Source organism: Thermobia domestica, chromosome 12, assembly GCF_964235325.1.
Source record: "Thermobia domestica chromosome 12, izTheDome1.hap1.1, whole genome shotgun sequence".
Classification (NCBI taxonomy): domain Eukaryota; kingdom Metazoa; phylum Arthropoda; class Insecta; order Zygentoma; family Lepismatidae; genus Thermobia; species Thermobia domestica.
Window position 1 is genome coordinate 142,698,676 of NC_137465.1, and position 20,799 is coordinate 142,719,474.

The following is a 20,799-nucleotide window of genomic DNA, read 5'->3' on the forward strand; positions in this document are numbered from 1 at the left end:
GTTTCGCCACTTGCTGAAGACAATCACCACAGCACTTCTCGAACACCTGACAAGTCCTGCAGTTTCCGAAATACTCGTGCCGAGTGTTTCTGATCGAGCACTTTCTTCAAAATAATATTAAAAATTATAGAAAAATTTTCGAGACATTCGAGTCGAGTCGAGATTTTTAGCAGCTGTCTCGACTCGATTCGAGTCTCGACTCGAAAATTCGAGTCGAGAAATACGTTTGTCTCGACTCGTCTCGAATTTTACAAAGTGTGTCTCGACTCGAATCTCGACTCGAATTCGAGTCGAGTCGAGTCGAGATTCGAGACATGTCTCGACTCGAGCGCATCCCTAATTGACCATTTATATTTTGAATAATAATTACGAGACATCTGGGTCATGTTTGCTTAAAAATGGGACATTTAGGTGTCCCGTTTGAGAATCAGAAAAAGACGGGACAGCGGTTGAAAATAAGGGACTGTCCCGGATAAAACGGGACGTCTGGTCACCTTGATCTAGTGCTTCAGAGTTTTCTTCGGAGAGCCCGGTCACGCTTTGCCTTTATTGCTGCCACTCTCGTTGAGTGTTCAAACATTCATTAAATTGATCAACAGATGTGCTTGGAATGGTTATTTAGATTATTGATTATAATTTGCATAATGTGTAACATTTAAGCGTCAGCAGGACAAACTATCTCTATTATCCATCCGTCTTTAGTGAACGAAATTGTAAAATTTCTGTAATCCTTTTTTAGAAGTGATTAATGTGACTGTTTTAGTGAATTTTGGTTTGGTCAATAGTCAAGAGCCTCTGTCCATATTATCATGTTATACATTCAGAAAAAAGAAAAACTGATTACTAACAAAAATTTAATTCGGTTTTATTACTTAACTATCGACAGAACAATTTCTTGAGGCGTTACCATAATAGAAAATTTTAATTGGTTGAATATTTCAAAATTATATTTCTAAATTAAACTATTAACAACCACAACCTATTATTGATATTCTGTTTGAAGATTGTGCACCTAATTCTGTTTAGTCTAAAGTGCTTGTTATACGGTTTGTGCTGGTATTATGTTATTCAACACACTTATATAGTAAGTAAATTTACAAAGACCCTAAAGTGTTGTCAAAATTCAAAGAAGAGGGGAAACATTTTCCCCTCCCTAGCAACAGATGGAAGTTTTGTTATTGTAGAAGGGGCCTAGTTGCTTGATGATTTAATATAAAGTAGTTCATTCATTACTGTAATTATCATTAAATATCTTACATAAATTTTAAGTTCTGACATCAATTAATGAATTGAAGCAACATAAATTGAATTGGCTAAATTTCATTCTGAACAGAAACAAGTCTTTGGTGACATTTGTATTGTTTAAAACATCTCAAGTCGTAACAGGTGGTTGAAAAACACCATCGACGTTTTTCCTTTTTTCTCCATATATTTATATTAAAACATGTATTTATTTATTTACTCGTAAATCCCGTTAGCATTAGTATTCCGTTGCGTAGTTTTACAGTAGTTGCGTAGTTTTTATAATAGAAACTTTGAGAAACACTGTAAATCTTTGCTCATTGAAACAGCTGTGTATAGCGTTTTAGAATTTGAGAAATAATTATAAAATAAAAAGTGACTAGTTATGCACCTATATATTCAATGTATATATTTTGTATACTCTATTGACGTTGTCTATTGCAACAAATGTTTAACGACAATAAAGATATTCTATTCTATTCTAGTTTCCATGCTAATTGTCTGGTTTACCTTTTTAACTAGGAGTGTATGCAACTCGCCTAATTTTTTTTTTTTTTTTTCTTAGAAGGGAATGTCATAACTATTTGTAATCTTGCAGTTCTACTTCGAATTTTTAATCAGTTACTAATTTTATAATCAATGACTACACAAGACAATTTCAGTGATTTTGTCGACATGGCTGAATAGATAGATAATTAAAGAAATATAAATCGTAGAAGAAAAAGAAGAAGAGAGAAGTATGTGAAGGATAATCCAGGGCGGGCAGGGGCAAGATTGTTGGTGTTGAATGTAAGAATTTGTGATTGTGGTTTTGCTGTTTTTTTTTTTTTTTTTAAAGGTAGTTTAATATTAAATCATATTTTTTCTTTGCGAATTAATATCCATGTTTTGTTAAAAAAAAAAATGGACCCGTATTTTTATTCTGCACCAGATGTTAAACATTTTCGAACATAAAAACAGAGGAGGTAAATGAGTCATAAATAGACCTATGTATGTGTAATGTAACTATAATGCGTAGTAACCTCCTTGCACAAGGTGGTGCGTTGTATCTTCACTTGTCTTTCTTTACATGCGTACATACACAGTTTCGACAGTGTCCGGCTCTATTGTGAAGGAAGTAGGAACTGATTAAGAATAGTCAGTCATAAAAAGGGTTATTTTACGGTTAATATGAGTGTGCTCATGAAAGAGGATTGTGTAGGATATTAAATTCCACTGTAAGTGGAATTATTGATAATGCAAGAAACTGGTATTTCATGTTTACAAGTGCGAATCGAAGATCAGGGCTGTACTAGGATTGAAATGAATGAGCATCTAGAGACGACTGAATAACACTTCTAGCGGTGAAACATTTCTGGGTGCTGGTGTAGTTTTGGCGCACCACATTTTGGAATATTTACAGGTAAAACTGAATACTTTGTATGAAGCAACATATTTATAAGAAACATTTTGTACAAGTTAATACCGCTGTATATTAGGGTTACAAGTGTAGGGTTACTACTGTAAGTTCATCACAAATGCTTTAGAGTAGATAAAATAAGTGAGTGCATATGAAAAATGATTCTATTAGGTGTTAATTTCCACTGGCGGTTACACAAACTGTATTTTACGTTTACAAGTGAAACGTTACTAGTATGAAAGCATGACAAGTGCTATTAGAAGTTGTATGGGGATTGCTCGAGCAGACGATTGTATGAAATCATGACACATTTCTTATATTTTCAGGTTACGTTAAAGCTTTGTATTTCTTTTAACAGAGCAGGTACTAAATGAGGAGCTCCATTACTTCAGAAGGGCTCAATATGAATAAATGTATGGCGTAGTCCATAAAGCTCAAACCAACTTGTACTAGATGGCCACTAAAAAGTACGAATGATATATAACCGAGTCAGGGGAGAAGCGCAGCAGGGGGACCGAGCCAATAGCGAGGGGATGAGTCCGTGGGTTGCAGGCGCGTCAACGACGTAGGGTATACGTATCCGTACAGGAATAAAATCATTGAAGGTCCTCTAACCTATTAGACTTTACGTAGTATTAGGTGTTCCTTGCGCAATCCTCGCTTATGCACTTGCACCCCGTCGCTGACGCGACTACTTCCTACGAGCACCTCCCCGGACTACTGCGCGGATCTCCCTGCTGTACTTCTGCCATGATTATTGGATAATTGGATAGCGGGTAACAGTTTCCACTCATATCGGTTTGCACCCATGTTATCAATGTGTACGCAATTTGACATTTATTCCGAAATTGGTCGTCGTCCTCGTTTTCAACCAAAAGAGTAATATAAGATGCGAAAATTTAAAAAGTTTTACCTCAAGTTCACTGATTTTCTGTCACGTTCTATTAGGTGATGGGGTGGGGTGCGGTTAGGTTAGGTTAGGTTAGGTTAGGTTAGGTTATGTTTTTACTTTCTAGTTATTAGTAAACAATAAAACGTCACATATTCACCAAACAAGTTAGATGGTTTGGATTCACTTTCCAAAGAACGTACTATTTTGGCTTCTACAGCTCCCCTTTCTCCAGCAGATAATCGTAGACGATTCTTGTTAGTGGTCTTTCCTTAAAAAGGTATTCCACACAAAATAGCCTTCAAAATATTCACACTTTTTTTCCCACATTACAGGGGGAAGGTACTTTTTGTTTCGCCAAAGGCTTTCAATTTCTTGCGTATGCACCGACCAATCTTCACTATCCAATAATTCTAGACTCTTCCTGTACACATCTCCACTGTTTTCTGTGCAAAGGATTTCCACACTGATTCATGCGGGAATGTTTAACCTCTCATCGTTGACATTATCGTATGATTTAGAGCAGTCTGATATAATTGTCGTCCCAGAGAACACTCGCTCATTTATTAGGTATAATTAAATGTCTTTGTCGTGTTTAAGAACAGTAACTACAAAAACTTACCGTTAACTCCGCGTTCTAAACCTCCAAAGATCCTGTCGAATCTTCTGCCTCAGTTGAATTTTCCTTACTCAAGTTTCGATTTGTCTATTTCTTTGTCCGCCTACCGTTATTGTATTTCGTAGCGCCCATTCAACAAACCTTTTCTACAATAATTTGACCACCGATTTTCACGTGCACACTTCAATTCGTTCTATAGAAAATATTGCTTGTCTTGTTTTAGAAAACACCACAATACAACCCCTTTTCTGAGATGATTGAGTATGCCCCAGAATTTTTTCTTTCATTGCTGTCTTCTGCCAGTAGTGCTTTTCACTATTGAAAAGTATTAACACTCTCCAGTTTTCTTTGCAGTTACTCGTTTTCTTCACTCAAAAGATTTTCCTCATTGTCGCCATTCAGTGCTCGTGGCCCGTTTTCGACTCTTCGCAAGTGGTGGTTTATTCAGACACAGATTAGAGTAATAACTGGCTTTCCAGTTTAAACAATAAGTCCCGAGTCCTATAGCTTCCGTGCGAATAAAGATGTCAAAATCCAATCAGTCAGTTTCAGAATAATTAGTTTAATTGATGCTGATGGGTAACAATAAGACTTTTTAGGCGTAATAAGTAATCATATTTATGTACTTCCATCTTTATAATAATTTGTTAAAGTTGATTACGTACAAATTTATATTTCAGTAATGTAGACTTATGTGGATATTCGAGAAAGAGAAGAAGGTGTGTTGTGAACCAAATTAAAAAAAAAAAAAAAAAAAAAAAAAAAAAAATAGCCACTGACCGTCCGACCTCTTTCTATGCAGTATGTCCTGCTTGACAATTTGTGAAGATATAAGGCAAGATCGTAGAATACGTTGACGGATGGGTTTTGCCGGTAGGAGGGTTGCCTGTTGGCAGTATTTAAAGTTCTTTTTTGGTTCTGGGGGAAAGGAACCGTGCCTCTCAGATTCTGAAATTGTACATGCAGAAAACGAACGAAGCATACACCAGCTAGTGATATTGAGACCAGCAGCTGAGGGTTCCTCTAATTGAATAACGTTACTCTATCTGTAATAGACTACATTATACATCTCTAAAATATCTTCCTGTCTAAACGCGAAGCTGGACATTTCTTATCTGTTGTTCTCTTCTGTGCGATATGAAAGCTGAAGTAGATATTTGTAACTCTCAAACAAATCATTAATTTCACTTCGAGTCCTGCGATTTTTTTTTTTATTTTTTTTATTTTATTTTTTTTTTATTTTGTAATGAATCACAGTTTCATGTCCAGCTTTAACTTCCCAATTTCCCACAAACTTTGCCACTCTTATTCTTAAGAGCTTTCAGCAATTCAAAAAAATTATTGTACGAAACCATCCTACACATCACTTCTCATTTTGAGCCATGTTGCGTAATGCGTTGCAGTACACCTTTCAATTTTGTTTCTTTCCGTTCCGTCACTCGGCTTTCCTTTTTAGATTTTTTATAACCAACTTGAACGTTCACCACTTTGGCTCCCTTTCAAAACTAATTTTCCACTTAAAATAATCCTAAATCTTTTATATTCCGCCGAAAATTATTCACAATAATAAATCCGTGTCATCCACTATGGATGCTACTCTTCAAGGCGTCTGTCTCACAAAGATGATTACGAGGATTGGCTGATAAATCTCGACAACAATAGGATGAGCAAATCGTGATTTAAGATGAAAAACACCTACCAATTAACTTTTGACACCTGATAATTCTTCATTTACGTCAGATGATGCATGTAGAAGAAAGTAATGCTCGATTTAAAGGACTTTTTAAGAATTTATGTTAAGATGGCCGAAAATATAGAAACCAGAAATTATTAAAATTTACGTAGAAAATTATGAAACTTTTATAGATGACTTCTAACTTCAGAATTCGATAGGAAAATGTTCTGAAGACATGAAAAACACTGAAATATGAAGTTTTTACCACAAAAAATCATAAAACACAAGAAAATATACAAAATGACACAAAAATCAATATACTACAATTCTACGAGCTAAACTAACCTAACCAAGACATCATTTTCCTAATGACACGAAATACGACCAAAAAATAAAATTTTATACCATGAAATACATATCTATCTACAATATCTAATTTATTTATATATATAGAGTGTTCCAAATTTTTCCGTCACATGATACCTGTCATCTTGGGAGGTATCATATTGACTCGGGTTAACACAGGGTTTGAAAAAAACCGGGCTTTTTTGAAAAATTCCAAACCACCTGGGCCCATATGGGTTTTTTCGGGGTTTATTTTATTTTATTTATTTATTTATTTATTTATTTATTTTTTTTTTTTTGAAATATTTCAATGCCTTTGGGGTAAAAGTGTTAAAATGTGATTTATACTTCAAGATTATCATTGTCACAACTTGCAACAATTTTCTATCCACTGCTCTTTTGAAAAATGACCGTCATTTCGAAATTTTACGTTGGATCGCCGCCAAACTATATACAGCTAATTTAGAGTGTCTTGTGCTTCTACTCTGAAAATTTTAACGTAAAAAATCGAAAGCTGCGGCGTGGATACCCGCTATTTTGAAAAAAAATGTCCGCCATTTTGAAATTTTACGTTGGTATGCCGCCAAAATCTGTACAGGAGATTTAGTGTGTCTCGTGCTTGTACCCTGAAAATTTAAACTTAAAAGACTCGAATCATCTTAAAAGACAAATGTAGATCGAATCATCCCAATACTCTCAATGATATTCGCCAAATATGAACACCAAATATATTAATTTAATTTAGAACAAGTCAATCAATAACTCATATTTTATAAAATAAATGTTTCAAATTGTCTTAAATAAAATTAAATATTTTCTAGCGTAAAAAATGAAATGAAATCTGTTTTACGTCCCACGATTATGCCGGTTAGGCTAAAGGAGACGGTGATAATGAGAGATGAGTGAAATAGTGGAATGAAGAAAGTGGCAGGAAACGGGAGAACCCCAAGAAAATCCACAATCCCGGTGTTTGTCCACCACAAAGCCCACACGGCGCGAGCTGGGATCGAACCAGGGACCCCAAACACCGGAGGTGAACCCTCCAAGCGTAAATTAAATGGTTTTTATTGTAAAAGTTCACTTCCTATACTTTGTGCGTTTGATTACGGGAATTTCCCGAGCACTTATTGCAAGACCGTTCTCACATAAAATTAATTTAAAACAATTTACAAATATGCAGGGTGTTTCAAAACAACAACAACAACGTTGGGAGGTAGTTCCTGACACCAAGATAAGACAAAAAGTATGGTCAACCTAGGTGAATAAATGCTTCTTTTCGGAGTTATAAGCTGCCGAAAACATGAAAAAATGAACTTTAAAGGTTCATAGCTTCACAACTATGGAATCTACCGAAGTCGGGTCAAGACTTCACTTAGAAACTAATATGTGCGCTATCCGAAAATACATGTTTCTAAATCCTGTGGTACTTCCGCAACAATTTTTATAGAGGTAGTTGGTGAGTACTTCAAATTATATGCCCGTGGCAAAACTCCCTGTATAAAAATTGTTGCGTGTGTACCGCAGGATTCTAAAACGTGTATTTTTGGATAGTGCACATCTTAGCTCCTAAGTCAAGTTTGGACCCGACTATGGTAAGTCCCATAGTTTTGGCGCTATAGACCTTTAAAGTTCATCTTTTCATATTTTCAGCAGCCTATAACTCCGAAAGGAAACATTTGTGCACCCAGGTTGGTCTATACTTTTTGTCTTATCTGGGTGTCAGAAATCATCTCCCAAACGTTGTCGGTGTTTTTTGAAACACCCTGTATAATTCATATTTCATAAAGTAAATGTCTCAATGTGTCTTAAATGATACTAATGTCTTAGAGCGTAAAATAGTTTTATTAAGAGCGCGGTGGCTCAGTGGTAGAGCGTTCACCTCCGGTGCTTGGGGTCCCTGGTTCGATCCCAGCTCGCACCGTGTGGACGTTTTGGTGGACAAACACCGTGCTCGTGGGTTTTCTCTGGGTTCTTCCGTTTCTTCATTCCACCATTTCATTCATTTCTCTTAATCACCGTCTCCTTTAGCCTAACCGGCATAACCGTGGTACGTAAAACTGAAAGGTTTCATTCTTTTCAAATAGTTTTATTGTTGAAGTATTTAGTTCCGATGCTTCTTGCGTTTAATTGTGGGAATTTCCCGGGCACTTCTTTCGCGACGAAGGTTTATTATTATTATTATTATTTTCCAAAAATGCAAGCTTTCTTTACTGCACATCGAAACTTCCACTAGTACGGAAGTTTGAATTCAGCACTTGAAATAGTAAGCGTTACGTACTCTTCGAAACTCCGAACATTAAGCTTCTTAAATTTGACAAGAATTTTTACGCTATTGCTGCTGTTGATTCTACAGAATGCTTATTTGAAAAGTAGCAACAAATAACTAAACCAAACTCTACTGAAGAATACTTGTGTTACTATCAAAGGTAATAAAAAATAATACTAATAGTTCTATTAATACACTGCATATTTACTAGTAGTACCAGCACGTATGGCCCTAAAACCCATCAGACGTATGAGGAATAATGTCCTTCGGCGTCGCCGAGTGGGCGAGCACACTATCCACGGAAAGTATTTACTAAATATAAAATAGCATATTTTACTTCAAATAAGCTATAAGCACAATCCACACATTAATTTGTTCTATAATTATGTCAATCTAAGATGCGGCTTTTTTTTCATTCATTCAGTACATTCAGAACTTATAAAGGTCTTACGTTGAATGTTGTATACCTTAACGTAAAATCATCTAATTCGCCCAAGGAAAGTTCAAAATCTGATAAAAATCACTTCGAATGTGATCACCTGAATTGCACCAATAATATACTAACGAAAAGCTAAAAAACCCAGGTGTTTTTTTTTTTTTCAGGTGTGTCCGACCTGAAAAAACCCGGTGTTTTTTTCGGGCTGGGTTCACTTGGGCAAACCCTGGTTTAACACACCTTCACATCACCGTAGAAGAAAAAATAAATAAAAAAAAAAATACATATAATATCACCAAGAACAAGTTGAACTTACATTTTAATATATCAAGATAGTTGATGATTACTTATTACTTATTTTAATGCAAATGTTAAACAAAATATACACGAATCTACAAATAACTCAGTTGGCATGATAATAGATAATGAATCACCTTTTTTCCCTACTTACCACAGTAATATTAACGTCTTTTACCTGATACAAAGAAAATTATTACTCACTTATGTTTTTCTATTATGTTACGTTAGGTTGTTTGATGCTACTTTCACTCATTGCTTTGATAGCAACGAAATATTAGTAGTACTCAAAATTAATGTTAAAAGAAAATTCCAGTCGTCCTCGCTATAAACTTATAATAATATCAACGAAAGTTACTCATATTGCATTCTAAGATGACAAGTGCCTACCGGAACAAGAAACTTGGCCGCTACTAGTTTTTAAGAATCAAAATCCGTAATTACTGCAATCTGTGATTCCTATTTAGCGTTTGAAGAATTCCTTACTATTTGCATACTTACAGGTAATAAGGCACTAGAATAACTAAATTCATTGTATTTTGCCAATCAACGATTTTGATAATGTTGACAGTTCATATGTATATCCGCCAACTGCAGACAATGCTTGGGGCGTTGCTAACTTGCAGCACAAAACAGGCATCTGTGTGTCTGAAATTGGTCAAGTAACCAAATGATATCTGTTTTTCTAACATGAGAACAGCTCACAAAGTCGTGAGAGCAGCGGAAACTAGAAATTTTCGTCAATTGAAAGCAATGGATTACTATTTCACTGCAACGCAAACTGAGTAGTTCCTGGACACCTAGGTTCCTAGCAAGATGTCAGAGTTGCCATAATAGAAGAAACGTGTCTGACTTTTGCAAAAATTGGAGCTGTACTTTTTAAATGAACCGTTAAAATTCGTTGGTTGCGCTTAGCAGTCGCAATACCCACATCGTTTCTATTAAGTGAGATTAATGGATATGTGACTCAGTTTACGAAGAGTGGCTTGGGCATGTCGTAACTACTAACAGGTGAGGGTATAATGTTCGCACCCTGCTGGACTATCACGTTCATTTTTATATAAATAATAATAATAATAATAAAATGGACGTGTTGTGGGTTCTATTACGAGCCACTCTGTGAACAAAGAGTCCAGTGACACCAATTAGTCGTGTTTACCGTATTCGTGAAGACGGCGTCCAAAGCACTACCAGATATATACTGTAGTTAAGAGTTTGAACTATTTGCCAAATACTAAAGTACAAGGAAATTCTAGCGCATGCATATATAAATCATTTAAACCATTATCAGATAGACTCGGTTACCATACACACAATACTAACACTATATTATTTTTTCTTTATTCGCATAATTTCGTTAGGAGCCTGTGTCTCCCGATCCTGTATTGTTCCAAAGGTGATATCTACAAATGAGATTTAAAAAAAAATCAAAATTGGCCTTTTTCGAGAATTTCGAATTTAAAAATCAAATTCAATTTTTCGAAAAAAAAAAAAAAAAACTAGTATATCCCAGTGATTTGTATGTTCAAAGAGAGAGAGGAACAAGAGCTTTACAATTATGTAAATTCCAGTTCCGTAATCGTATTAGAAGCTGAGATATGTCAGATTATAGAATCTAATATATGCATTTTTTGACCGTAATTGAAATTTTCGAACTCTAGAACTTCAAGAAGGCAATGAACCTAGGTGGTTGAGATTTGGTATTTTTCAATCTTGCTCTGATATCTTCATGTGACGGAAAAATCATCAAAATTCGAGTGGGTCAGTCTCTAAGACGGTGTGTTTAGTTCATATGGATTCTGATATAACTAATCACAGGTTGACAAAGGAATTTAAACCCAAAATTACAGGTCTCCCAAACTTCTCAAAATATACATCAAATTGCCTAAGTGATAATTTGTTCGATTAACATTTGCGACTGATCTAAAAGACCTAGGAGATTGGTTAAGGTGTCATTTTAAAGCTTGTGGAAAGAGCTTTCAGATTACATGACGTTATGGAATTTAAAAAAAAAAAAAAATCGATAAAATGAAAATTTCGAAATTCAGTTTTTCAAAAAGCCATTTACTGAAAATTTTCAAAATAAATATAAAAGAAAACTACTCGGACTAATATGAATGTATCCCCAAAGTTTTATTTTTGGATCAGCATGAGATCTTTTATTACAAAGTTTCCACTTCCAAACGTGGAGTTCAAAATTAGGTTAATTTAGATTTTTGATTTAAGAAAAAAAAAATCACATGATAGAAAAAAAAGATGGATTAAAATCAAATTAATAACATACTAATGTCAAAAAGGAATTCGGTTATGACTACATCTTTGTAATCTTGTACGTATATAATCGGCCTGTTTAGGTTACAGAATTCACTTTACATAGTACATCCACTGCATGAATCCACAGAACATTTGGCTTCCCAAGACATGCAAAAAATGGAGATGGACCAGCTGGATAAAAAAACTTAATTTCATTTTTCCCTTTATTGTGATTAGTATAAGGCTTTGAAAAACTTGTGCCATGTTCATCTTTGGAATTTGGAAAGTGAAAAACTAAGTGTTTGTGTGAAAATACGAAAGAACAGAAAAGGAGGAAAGTGCAAAGTATAAGACACCTCATTGTTTCAGTCTATTAAAGTGAATCATGCCTGCCAAACAAAGGGATTGCGAAATATTTCACATTGGATGCGTGTATTTGTGCTGGAAATGGCGAAGATGGCCAAAATATGTAATAGCACTAGAAAAGTGTTTGGGATAGAGAACAGAGAAGGTGGATCAGTGCTCAATGGCTGTGGATGCAACAAATCTGAATCTGATAAGGAAACTTTACTTCTCCAGTACAGGCTTTGCAGAACCTTCATAATTTGTCCTCTGGATTTGGAGCAGGTCTCCTGTAAAAAGGAAAAGTTAGTATATAAGGGATATTCTACAGAGAAAAGTAAAAGAGTACAGTCAGCTAGAATCCTCTGAAAGTGTCAGTGAGACACTAAACAGTTCTATTTTGCATAATCTTAGGACCAAGCTCAGAAATCCAGGTAGCAACAAACCAAAACATGATTTTAATATGCTTTCCTGAATCCCGGAATTTACAGAATGTAATGCACGAGTTCAATGCCTCAAACTATATGGTTCGTCAACCTAGAAAGTTACTACAAACCAAAGATATCTTGGTAGTCCAGAGCCGAAACCTGGGAAGTGTTTACCACAAAAAACTGCTGAAGCTATTAGGCTATTTTCTGAAATCTGACAGAGCCATATCTGGAATAAAGGATTGTAAATCTTTGAAGGATTGTAGTGGACAGAAAATTAAAGTTTCCAAGACACGTGTGCAATTGAATGAAAGCATACAGACTGTTTAAAGAAAACTATACTAATATGGTTGTTGATTTTTCCAAATTTGCAGAATTGAGGGCTGAAAATTGTATCATGGCTTGTCGGAATGGCACACGTTGTATACATATGTAGCATTTACAAAAACATGAAACTTACGACTGAAAATGCAAGATTCGTTTCTATAAGAAATTACAAACTAAAGCCATAAACACTGCTTTTTAAAGGTTATTACAATTCAAGATCAATAGGCTGTCATATGAGAAACTATATTCTATATCCAGGGAATCAATAAATCAGGACGATACCTGAGCAAGGGTTTGGTAAAAACGTAGTAGAAAGTGAAACTTTCAGCAGTGGATTTCTCTGGATAGATTTGATTTAGAAACATTACCTGAGTTCATTGACTTCTTTTGTGATAAACTGTGTGTGTGCTGGTGCATTGTAACTTCATTGCAAAACAACGAAGTGCGTGTGTGAAGATCATTAAAGGAAACTTAGGAGAAAAAAAATTAAATGAAATCTTTAACATCTCACGGTTATGCCGGCTAGGCTAAAGGAGATGGTGATGATGAGAAATGAATGAAATGGTGGAATGAAGAAAGTGGGAGGAAACGGGAGAACCCGCGCATACGGTGTTTGTCCACCACAAGCTCACTTGGCGCGATGCACCAGAGGTGAACTCCCTACCACTGAGTCACCACGACCCCGGAAACTTAGGAGAATCAGAGCTTGTTTTTTATTGTAATTTTTCAGAAAATTACACATTAGTGGCACAGGATAAGGCGCAAAGCTATCACTGGACTAGTGAACAAATGACTGTTCATCCATTTGTAGTGTACTGTAAAAGGGAAACAGAAATGGAGCATGTCAGTTACATTGTAGTTTCGGAGTGTCTCAAACAATGCTACGGCTTGTACTGCTTCCAACAGAAATTTACTGTATTGTTGTGTTGTTGAGAGACCAGTTTAGACTGAAAAAGATATACACTTTTCTGATGAATCTAATGCTCAGTAGAGCTTTTAAAACTTATGTTTACGGTATTTTTTTTTTTTTTTTTTTCATAGAGACTGAATGGCATTTTACTGCAATAGCTCCCTTGTGATGTAGTTGGTGCCACAGTCAACTGGTTGGAAGCCCAAGCAAGTCTGCATCATCCATATGGTAATATAATTTTTACACCCTGGCAGCTTTCTGACTGGCAAGGGGCAAACGTTGTTGGAGTGTATTTTACATTTTTCAGTCAAAAAAAGTTCACCGTGTCAGCAGCATTCCTACAAGATCAGTTCAAAAACCACCAACAATCCCTAAGACAGAAATTTCACGTGTTCATTCCAGCATCTTAAGTTACTCCCAAGCTTTCTGTCAAAGTATTTTCGTATTGCCAGAGTTCACTGGAACACACTCACCAAATCAGACAATAAGCTGACAGTAGCAGACATAAGTGGATAAATAATTGCAATCTACAATAGGTGATAAGTGGCATATATTTTGGAGAAAAATGGAGTGGAAGCGACGTTTTTCTATCTGGCTGTACTATTTCCATCTTTTGCATATCCTGTGAAGCCAAATGTCCTCGGGATTCGTACAGTGGATGTAGTATAAAATGAGAACTCTGTGACCAACAGGTTGACTGTATATCTTGCCTGCCAAAGATGTAATCACAACCGAAATAGCCTGTTAAGTTCACTCCAAACTAAGTTGTAAGCATTATTCACAGAAGACTTGAACTTCCAAATATGGACAGAAACCAGGTTATTGTTCTCATTTTGAAACTGGTATGTTGTTAATTTGATTTTAAAATATACCTATTTCTTTCATGTGATTTTTATTTTTATTTATTTATTTAAGTGAAGAACAACGCAATTTTCAACTCCACATTTGAAAGTGAAAACTTGTAACAGAGGTTTAAAATTATCTTACCCAGTGTCTAGATCCTTCAGGTCATCCGCAAATACCAATCGATCAGATGTCACTCATGCAATTTTTGGCAAATTTTGAAAAATTCGAAGACCTGTAATTTCAAAACGAGCTTTCCGCTTGTTCCGCACACTGGTGATAACGGTGCGGAAATCTATAAGGTTCGATCTGAAACCTTGTGTTAATTTGACATGGTATGGTTGCATATATTATTTATAAATATATATAATGTATATAAGATAGTTAAAAAGCTTCATACGACAAGGCCAGCATCTTGAAAAAATTCCTTTACTGGAGCATTCTGTTAGCATCTTTGAAAAATGACATTATAGCTGAGATTTTGAATGTAAGAAAGAAAGAAGGGGAAAAAAGATAAGAAAAGTTGACTTTTAATTAAGTAGTGCCTAAAGAAAACAAAAATATTAAAATCAGATACTGGCATGTCAAAATCTAATATGTAACTCTAAAAACGGGGTAGAAATTCCTTGTTTTCACAAAATGATCTCACAACATTGAAGAACCTCTAGCATGGGTTGAAATATCAACAAATGTATGTGAATGTCGGAAAAAATAAATACGCATGACAAAGTTCAGTATTATAGTAAGAGTTAAGGAACATGTTTTGGATTTAAAGAGAAAAATACACTGATTTTTTCGAACTTACTGAAATCTTTCTTTGAACTAAATCACATCATTAATGTAATAAATATTATACATAAATTGAAATCAGAAGCAAAAGAAAATACTTTTGAATCAGCTCAATACAAGTACCATAAACCCATCTGTAGCTCAAATATGACTAATTTAAAAAAAATCGTAGTAATATCAGTAAGTAATTAACATCATTATTTTATTTTAAAGTATAATAGTAAATTATATGATACCTGAGAAGATGTTTGTTTTGACAACTCTAACGAAGAAACTGTTCATCACTATTTTGATTCGTGTAATTGTTATGTTTCTTGGCCATATCCTTACTTGGAGAGCGCAGTCTAGTTGTTACCATCCATAATTTGCCAATTACGAGATCTTGGATTCTCTACTGGTTGCCGGTCGTCTCACTTTGACTGAGATTTCTCCTCAGTTCCACCAGATAAATGACAGAATGGTACTCTAAATTTAGACCATGACCGTCTCCCATCTACATCCTTACGGATTGTTTTTTTTTTTTTATTTTTATTGGTTTCTAATTATTCCCGTGTAAAATGACTTCACAGAATGTATCTAGAAGTTCAAATCACTAAACAATAAGCTTTGTTAAAGACAGTGAAGAAGATCACTCGAAGGTTACATTTCTGGATGAAGTATCTATGACGGTATTTGAAGCTGCTAGTATACTAAGTATAGAATTGGATAGCCACCGTTAAATTCACCATTTCTATGAAGATAATTCCCTTTCGTTCAAGAGTTACTGTATGTAGCAATGGATAGACGTACGTAGTAACATTACAATCATATAAGACACATTAGCGTGATTCTGATACACCTAAAGAAAACCTTTTAATCTTCCTTCCGACTTTCATCTGGTAGATAAGCTCAGGAAAATTCTGAGATTAGGCTAACGTTAAAAACAAACCAGTATCAAATAACTGACGAGCATTATCATTTCTTCTTTTTCTTCTTCTTCTTCTTCTTCTTCTTCTTCTTCTTCTTATTATTATTATTATTATTATTATTATTATTATTATTATTATTATTATTATTATTATTATTATCAGCTTTGTGGTGGAAAATTACTGTGTGCGTGGATTGTCTCGTGGCTCTTCCACTTCCTTCATTCCATCATTTCGTTCATTAACATTGACACAGTCTCCCTTAGCCTCAGAGCTTAAACTTGGGGCGTTAAAGAGTTTTTAAAAAAATCTACCTATTATCTTATATCAAACCATTTCAATTTTCAAAGAAAATCGTTACGATTTGCCTGCATAATTTTCTGAAACTTGATAGTTCTAATGTCTAATTCAGTAGTAAGCGTAAGTGTTGTCGGGATGCTCCGCATTGCCAAGAAATACAGGTGAAATGAAATCTTTCAGCTTTACATCTCACGGTTGTGGTTTATAAGCTAAAGAAAAGGATGATTAATGAAAATAAATGATTATGAAAGAGTTGTTGGAATAAAAATATGGAAGAAAACATGAGAACTAGGAGAAAATCCACATACATGATGATGATCACCCCAAACTCACATTGCCTGCGATGTCAAGAAATACATTTTTAGTTGTGTTGTATATATGTTTTGCAGCGAACTGATGAACAATAAACATTATGTCGGAAACTGATTATTTTACTTCAGAAAAATTGTAAAATTATTGTCTGAATTTTAGTATATTTTAAAAATATACATAAAATAAAATGGAGGACTTATAAACTGTAAGGAAAAAGTATGAGGACCTTCAAACTGAAATTGAGTCTGATAATTTGATGGCTGTCATAGTGGTTTTATGGTGTGGTATTGTATTGATTGCTGATGGGGAAGTGTTTGGTGTTGACCAAGCATCGTGAGGTAATTGAGAATGTGCGTGAGCTAGGAAATAATCAGAAGTAGCAGCAATAAGAGCTAATGTACTGAATATACATCACTCCGCTATAAAGCTCTCTGACAGTTCATAACTCTTTTTGAGTTGTAATGACAAAAGGATTTAGTGTTACGTAATGACGTATGAGGATGCATATTATTAATTAAAAATTTAAATTATACTAAAACTGAAGCCCCCCAACTATTGATGGCAAATTGGCGCTATATTTCAAACACTCTTTGGTTGCATACAGAAGCAACTTTACAAAAATTTTGAAAATTACGTTTTAACGTTGAGCTCATCAATTTTGACATGTAGTTCCGTAGAGTGTGCAAAAAAGAAAGAAAGAAAAAAAAAAAAAACAATTTTTCCGAAGTTTATCAAGCCCAAAATACCGGTCACGTCATCAAATTCTAAACGCATAGTCCAGCTGTTCATTGAGACTATGATGGGTTGTTGCCTTGTTTTTGGAAAAAGTTAGGAGGAAGTTCTCGATAAGAAATTTTTATATCGGTGATTCAAGAATTCTTATATTGCTTGTATAGTGGAGGAAACTGATCAGAATGTGTAGTTCCTCAAGGAGCATGATATATATATGCTTGAAGGAAGAAGCAGAAGGAAAGAGATCATTGAAATATATCATCAATTTGCTATCAACATTTGGGTGCTAGTGTTAATTTATGATTATGCCTTTTTTTTTTTTTTTTTTTAGTCTAAAGGGGACTGTTGGCAAACGTAGGCGAATTATTATGTAAAAAGGATGAAATGAAAAAGGGGGAGAAACAGAAGAATCCCAAGAAACAAAATATTGTCGGCGACGAACTTACATGACCCGATATCAGACCAAGGATTCTTTGTACCAAAGATAAGCACTCAATTCGTTCCTCTTGGGGGCGCGGTGGCTCAGTGGTAGAGCGTTCAGCTCCGGTGCTCGGGGTCCCTGGTTCGATCCCAGCTCGCGCCGTGTGGACTTTATGGTGGACAAACACCGTGCTCGTGGGTTTTCTCGAGGTTCTCCCGTTTCCTTCCACTTTCTTCATTCCACCATTTCACTCATTTCTCATTATCACCGTCTCCTTTAGCCTAACCGGCATAACCGTGGGACGTAAAACTCAAAATTTCATTTTATTTCATTTCAATTTGTTCCTCGTGCTCGTGGTATTTTGATGTTACCAATTTCATGTTATATTTGTTTATTTTCTGTCAAGTAATATTGGATAATTTTTGACCTGATGGATTTTATGAGTTCCTCTGTAAGGATATCCTTTTTCCATTTAACTGTTTTATAAAATTTTCTATATAGTGTAAATTTTATGTGGGGTTTGTAGGTGAGAATGCGTGCGTTTGCCAGAGAATGTATTCTAAGTTGTTTTTCGTATTATTATTACTTAATTGGTTTTTGAGTCATTGAAGTAATAAGGTATTTTACTTTCCAGCTAAAATGGAGAGTTTAAATTGGCTGCTAGGAAAAAAGAGAAGTCCTGTACAAGAAGGTTTTAAATCACTCGTCGACGTGAAAGAGAATGAAGATAATGACTTTGTCGTTATAGAGAAGACGCAAGGCCAACCAGCGAGGGAAATGGTAAGAGATCTTCCCTACTTACCGTCACCACCCAATAATTCAGGAGTGTTACATTCTGCCGCTTCAGGAGATGTTAGAGCTCAGGAAGATCAAACTACGACAGGAAATTCATTGCAAGGTGTTCCATTTTGTTTATCTCGGACCGTCAAAGCTCTCAGCAAGATGGATGCACCTTTGACTGAAGTCGATAGTCTTAGATTAAGAATACGTGAACTTAATATTGATAGCTTTGTTTATGATTTTAGAACTGAAAGAAGTGTGATCAGGGAGTGCTGAGTTCTGTATTGTTGTTAGTGTTGTTTACAGAGGATTTGAGGGTGTAATTTTTTGGACTCAAAACGCATAACAAGTAAAATTCTAAGAGAACATACTGTGCCGAATCTATTTTAGGTGAAATAATTCGGTAAAGCTCAGGTTGTCAAGTTACTGTGTGAACTATCTGCTTTAATTAAACGTTTGGTTGTATTTTGTTGAAATATGATTAAATTAAATGTTTAAAATAATGGATTTAATGCCAAAGTTGCTGCTGCTTCGTTACGTGACGTGAATTTTGGTTATAATTTATGTATTATTGTAATTTTTAATCACTTCGCACATCATTTATATTCGGCGATTAGAAAGATGTGAACAATGTTGAATAACATTTAGGAATGGTTTGCTATGACGAATGTGTTTCTGAAATGTGAAAAATAATTAATGTTTCGTTGGTAAGAAAGTTTAGTTTAAAGTGAACATTTTACCGAAGCTTTAGTGTGATGAATTCTGTGAATATAAACATATTTTCTCTCTCTCGTTATTTAATCAATCCATCTGGTGCGCTCTGTATTTGGCTTGTAAATAATCAATATTCTAGAAATTATCTTAAAATTTCTAGTTTCTCAGGTGCACTGTTGATATGTTTGTACAGTTGGCATGAAATATTCTTGTCTGATCCCCCTCGTGACATGATTGAGCACATAACATAATTAAGTTCAGAAAAGCATAGAGATACAGACAACGCCTTTGACATACTGTCTGGCCAGGTACTTCCTGAACTTCCCTCCTTGCAATGTTAGATTCAGATTAGTATGTCTATTTGTTACTCATATCGTAGTCAACAATTTTTCCAGTTCTAAAGTCATTTCGGTCCTGTGTAAGCGTTATGGTTTGGATTGAAATTCTAGGAACGTCTGGAAACGTTTTTGAAATTTAATAAAGCATTTAAATCTCAGTAACAAGTATGAACTGATTACATTCAAATACAAATATTGTGTGATTTGGTAAATAATCTAATTCTTAAAAATGAGTTATAATATGTAAGGTAAAAATGCATCTTTCCCTGTTCATCTGGGCAATAACTTTAAAATGAATAAGCGTATTCGAGTACAGTTTTCTTTGCCTAAAATCAATATAATGTTTCTATCGTATAGTTGGAAATATAGATGTGCACTTTTCGTGGCTATTATATTTGATGAACAATGCTATATTTCTGTTAATATATATATAGACAAGTGAAATGATCTACAAAGCACGAGTAAATTTTCGAGCAAGTTAGAAACCAATGGTTGTGTTCACAAAAGTTATAACGAGAAGACTGTAATTTTAATATACATATGCTTTCAGCTGCCATAAATCTAGAAATTCAGATGTGTAAATTGTAAATATTTGACATGTTATTTTTACTATGGTTCGAGTGAGTGTAAAACTTTCTTCCTCGCACTTTTAGTGTAATATTCTTGTTTCGTTTTCCTTGACTTCAGAGTTCGTTGCATCTACTTGTGAGCTGTTATTTTACAGGCCTGTGTGTGTCAAGTATCTGAATTTCTATAGGATTTCTGCAGTACTTACATAGTTGCCATTTCACTGTGTAATACTATTGTATGCTAATTTTACAACATGCCATTAAAAAAAAGTGTTCGTGTATCCACTTCACATTTCTTAGTTCTTATTTTCTGAAATGTGTGGTAATATTTTTGTTTCCTTTCCTGATAAATTTTCAGTTGCGCAAGTATGATATACAATCCATGTTCCATGTTCAACGAACTTAAAAAGTACGTTACTCAATTGTGTCTGCCTGTCTGTTATTTGCGATTTTTTCAATTTTGAACAGTGCATTCGATAGAGCCACCATTACCATTTCCGAGATATTGGCCAAAAAATGGCCGATTTCCAGAAATTTAAGGACCCATATCTCGAGAACCGTAAGTCATAGAGAGATTATATTGGTTTTGATCAATAACTAAGAAAATGGTAAATATTTTGGTACCAAATAGTAACCGGTGGCCACTGTCCAACTAGCCACTAGTTTGG

The 20,799-nt window shown here is 34.8% G+C and overlaps 1 protein-coding gene across 4 annotated transcripts; it reads left to right on the top strand.

The window, feature by feature from the left end:
- The first annotated feature begins 1,855 nt into the window (after positions 1–1,855).
- Positions 1,856–20,421, top strand: LOC145666702 (uncharacterized). 4 transcript variants are annotated; one of them, XM_081734200.1, is made up of 2 exons: positions 1,856–2,031; positions 18,365–20,421. In XM_081734200.1, exon 2 carries the CDS (start codon positions 18,370–18,372, stop codon positions 18,784–18,786), a length of 417 nt encoding a protein of 138 aa, XP_081590326.1. In that variant the 5' UTR covers positions 1,856–2,031; positions 18,365–18,369; the 3' UTR covers positions 18,787–20,421. The 4 variants fall into 4 exon arrangements, with proteins under 4 accessions (XP_081590326.1, XP_081590327.1, XP_081590324.1 ...); XM_081734201.1 differs by having other exon boundaries at positions 2,021–2,080; XM_081734198.1 differs by lacking the exon at positions 1,856–2,031 and adding an exon at positions 2,070–2,207.
- The last annotated feature ends 378 nt before the right edge of the window (positions 20,422–20,799 follow it).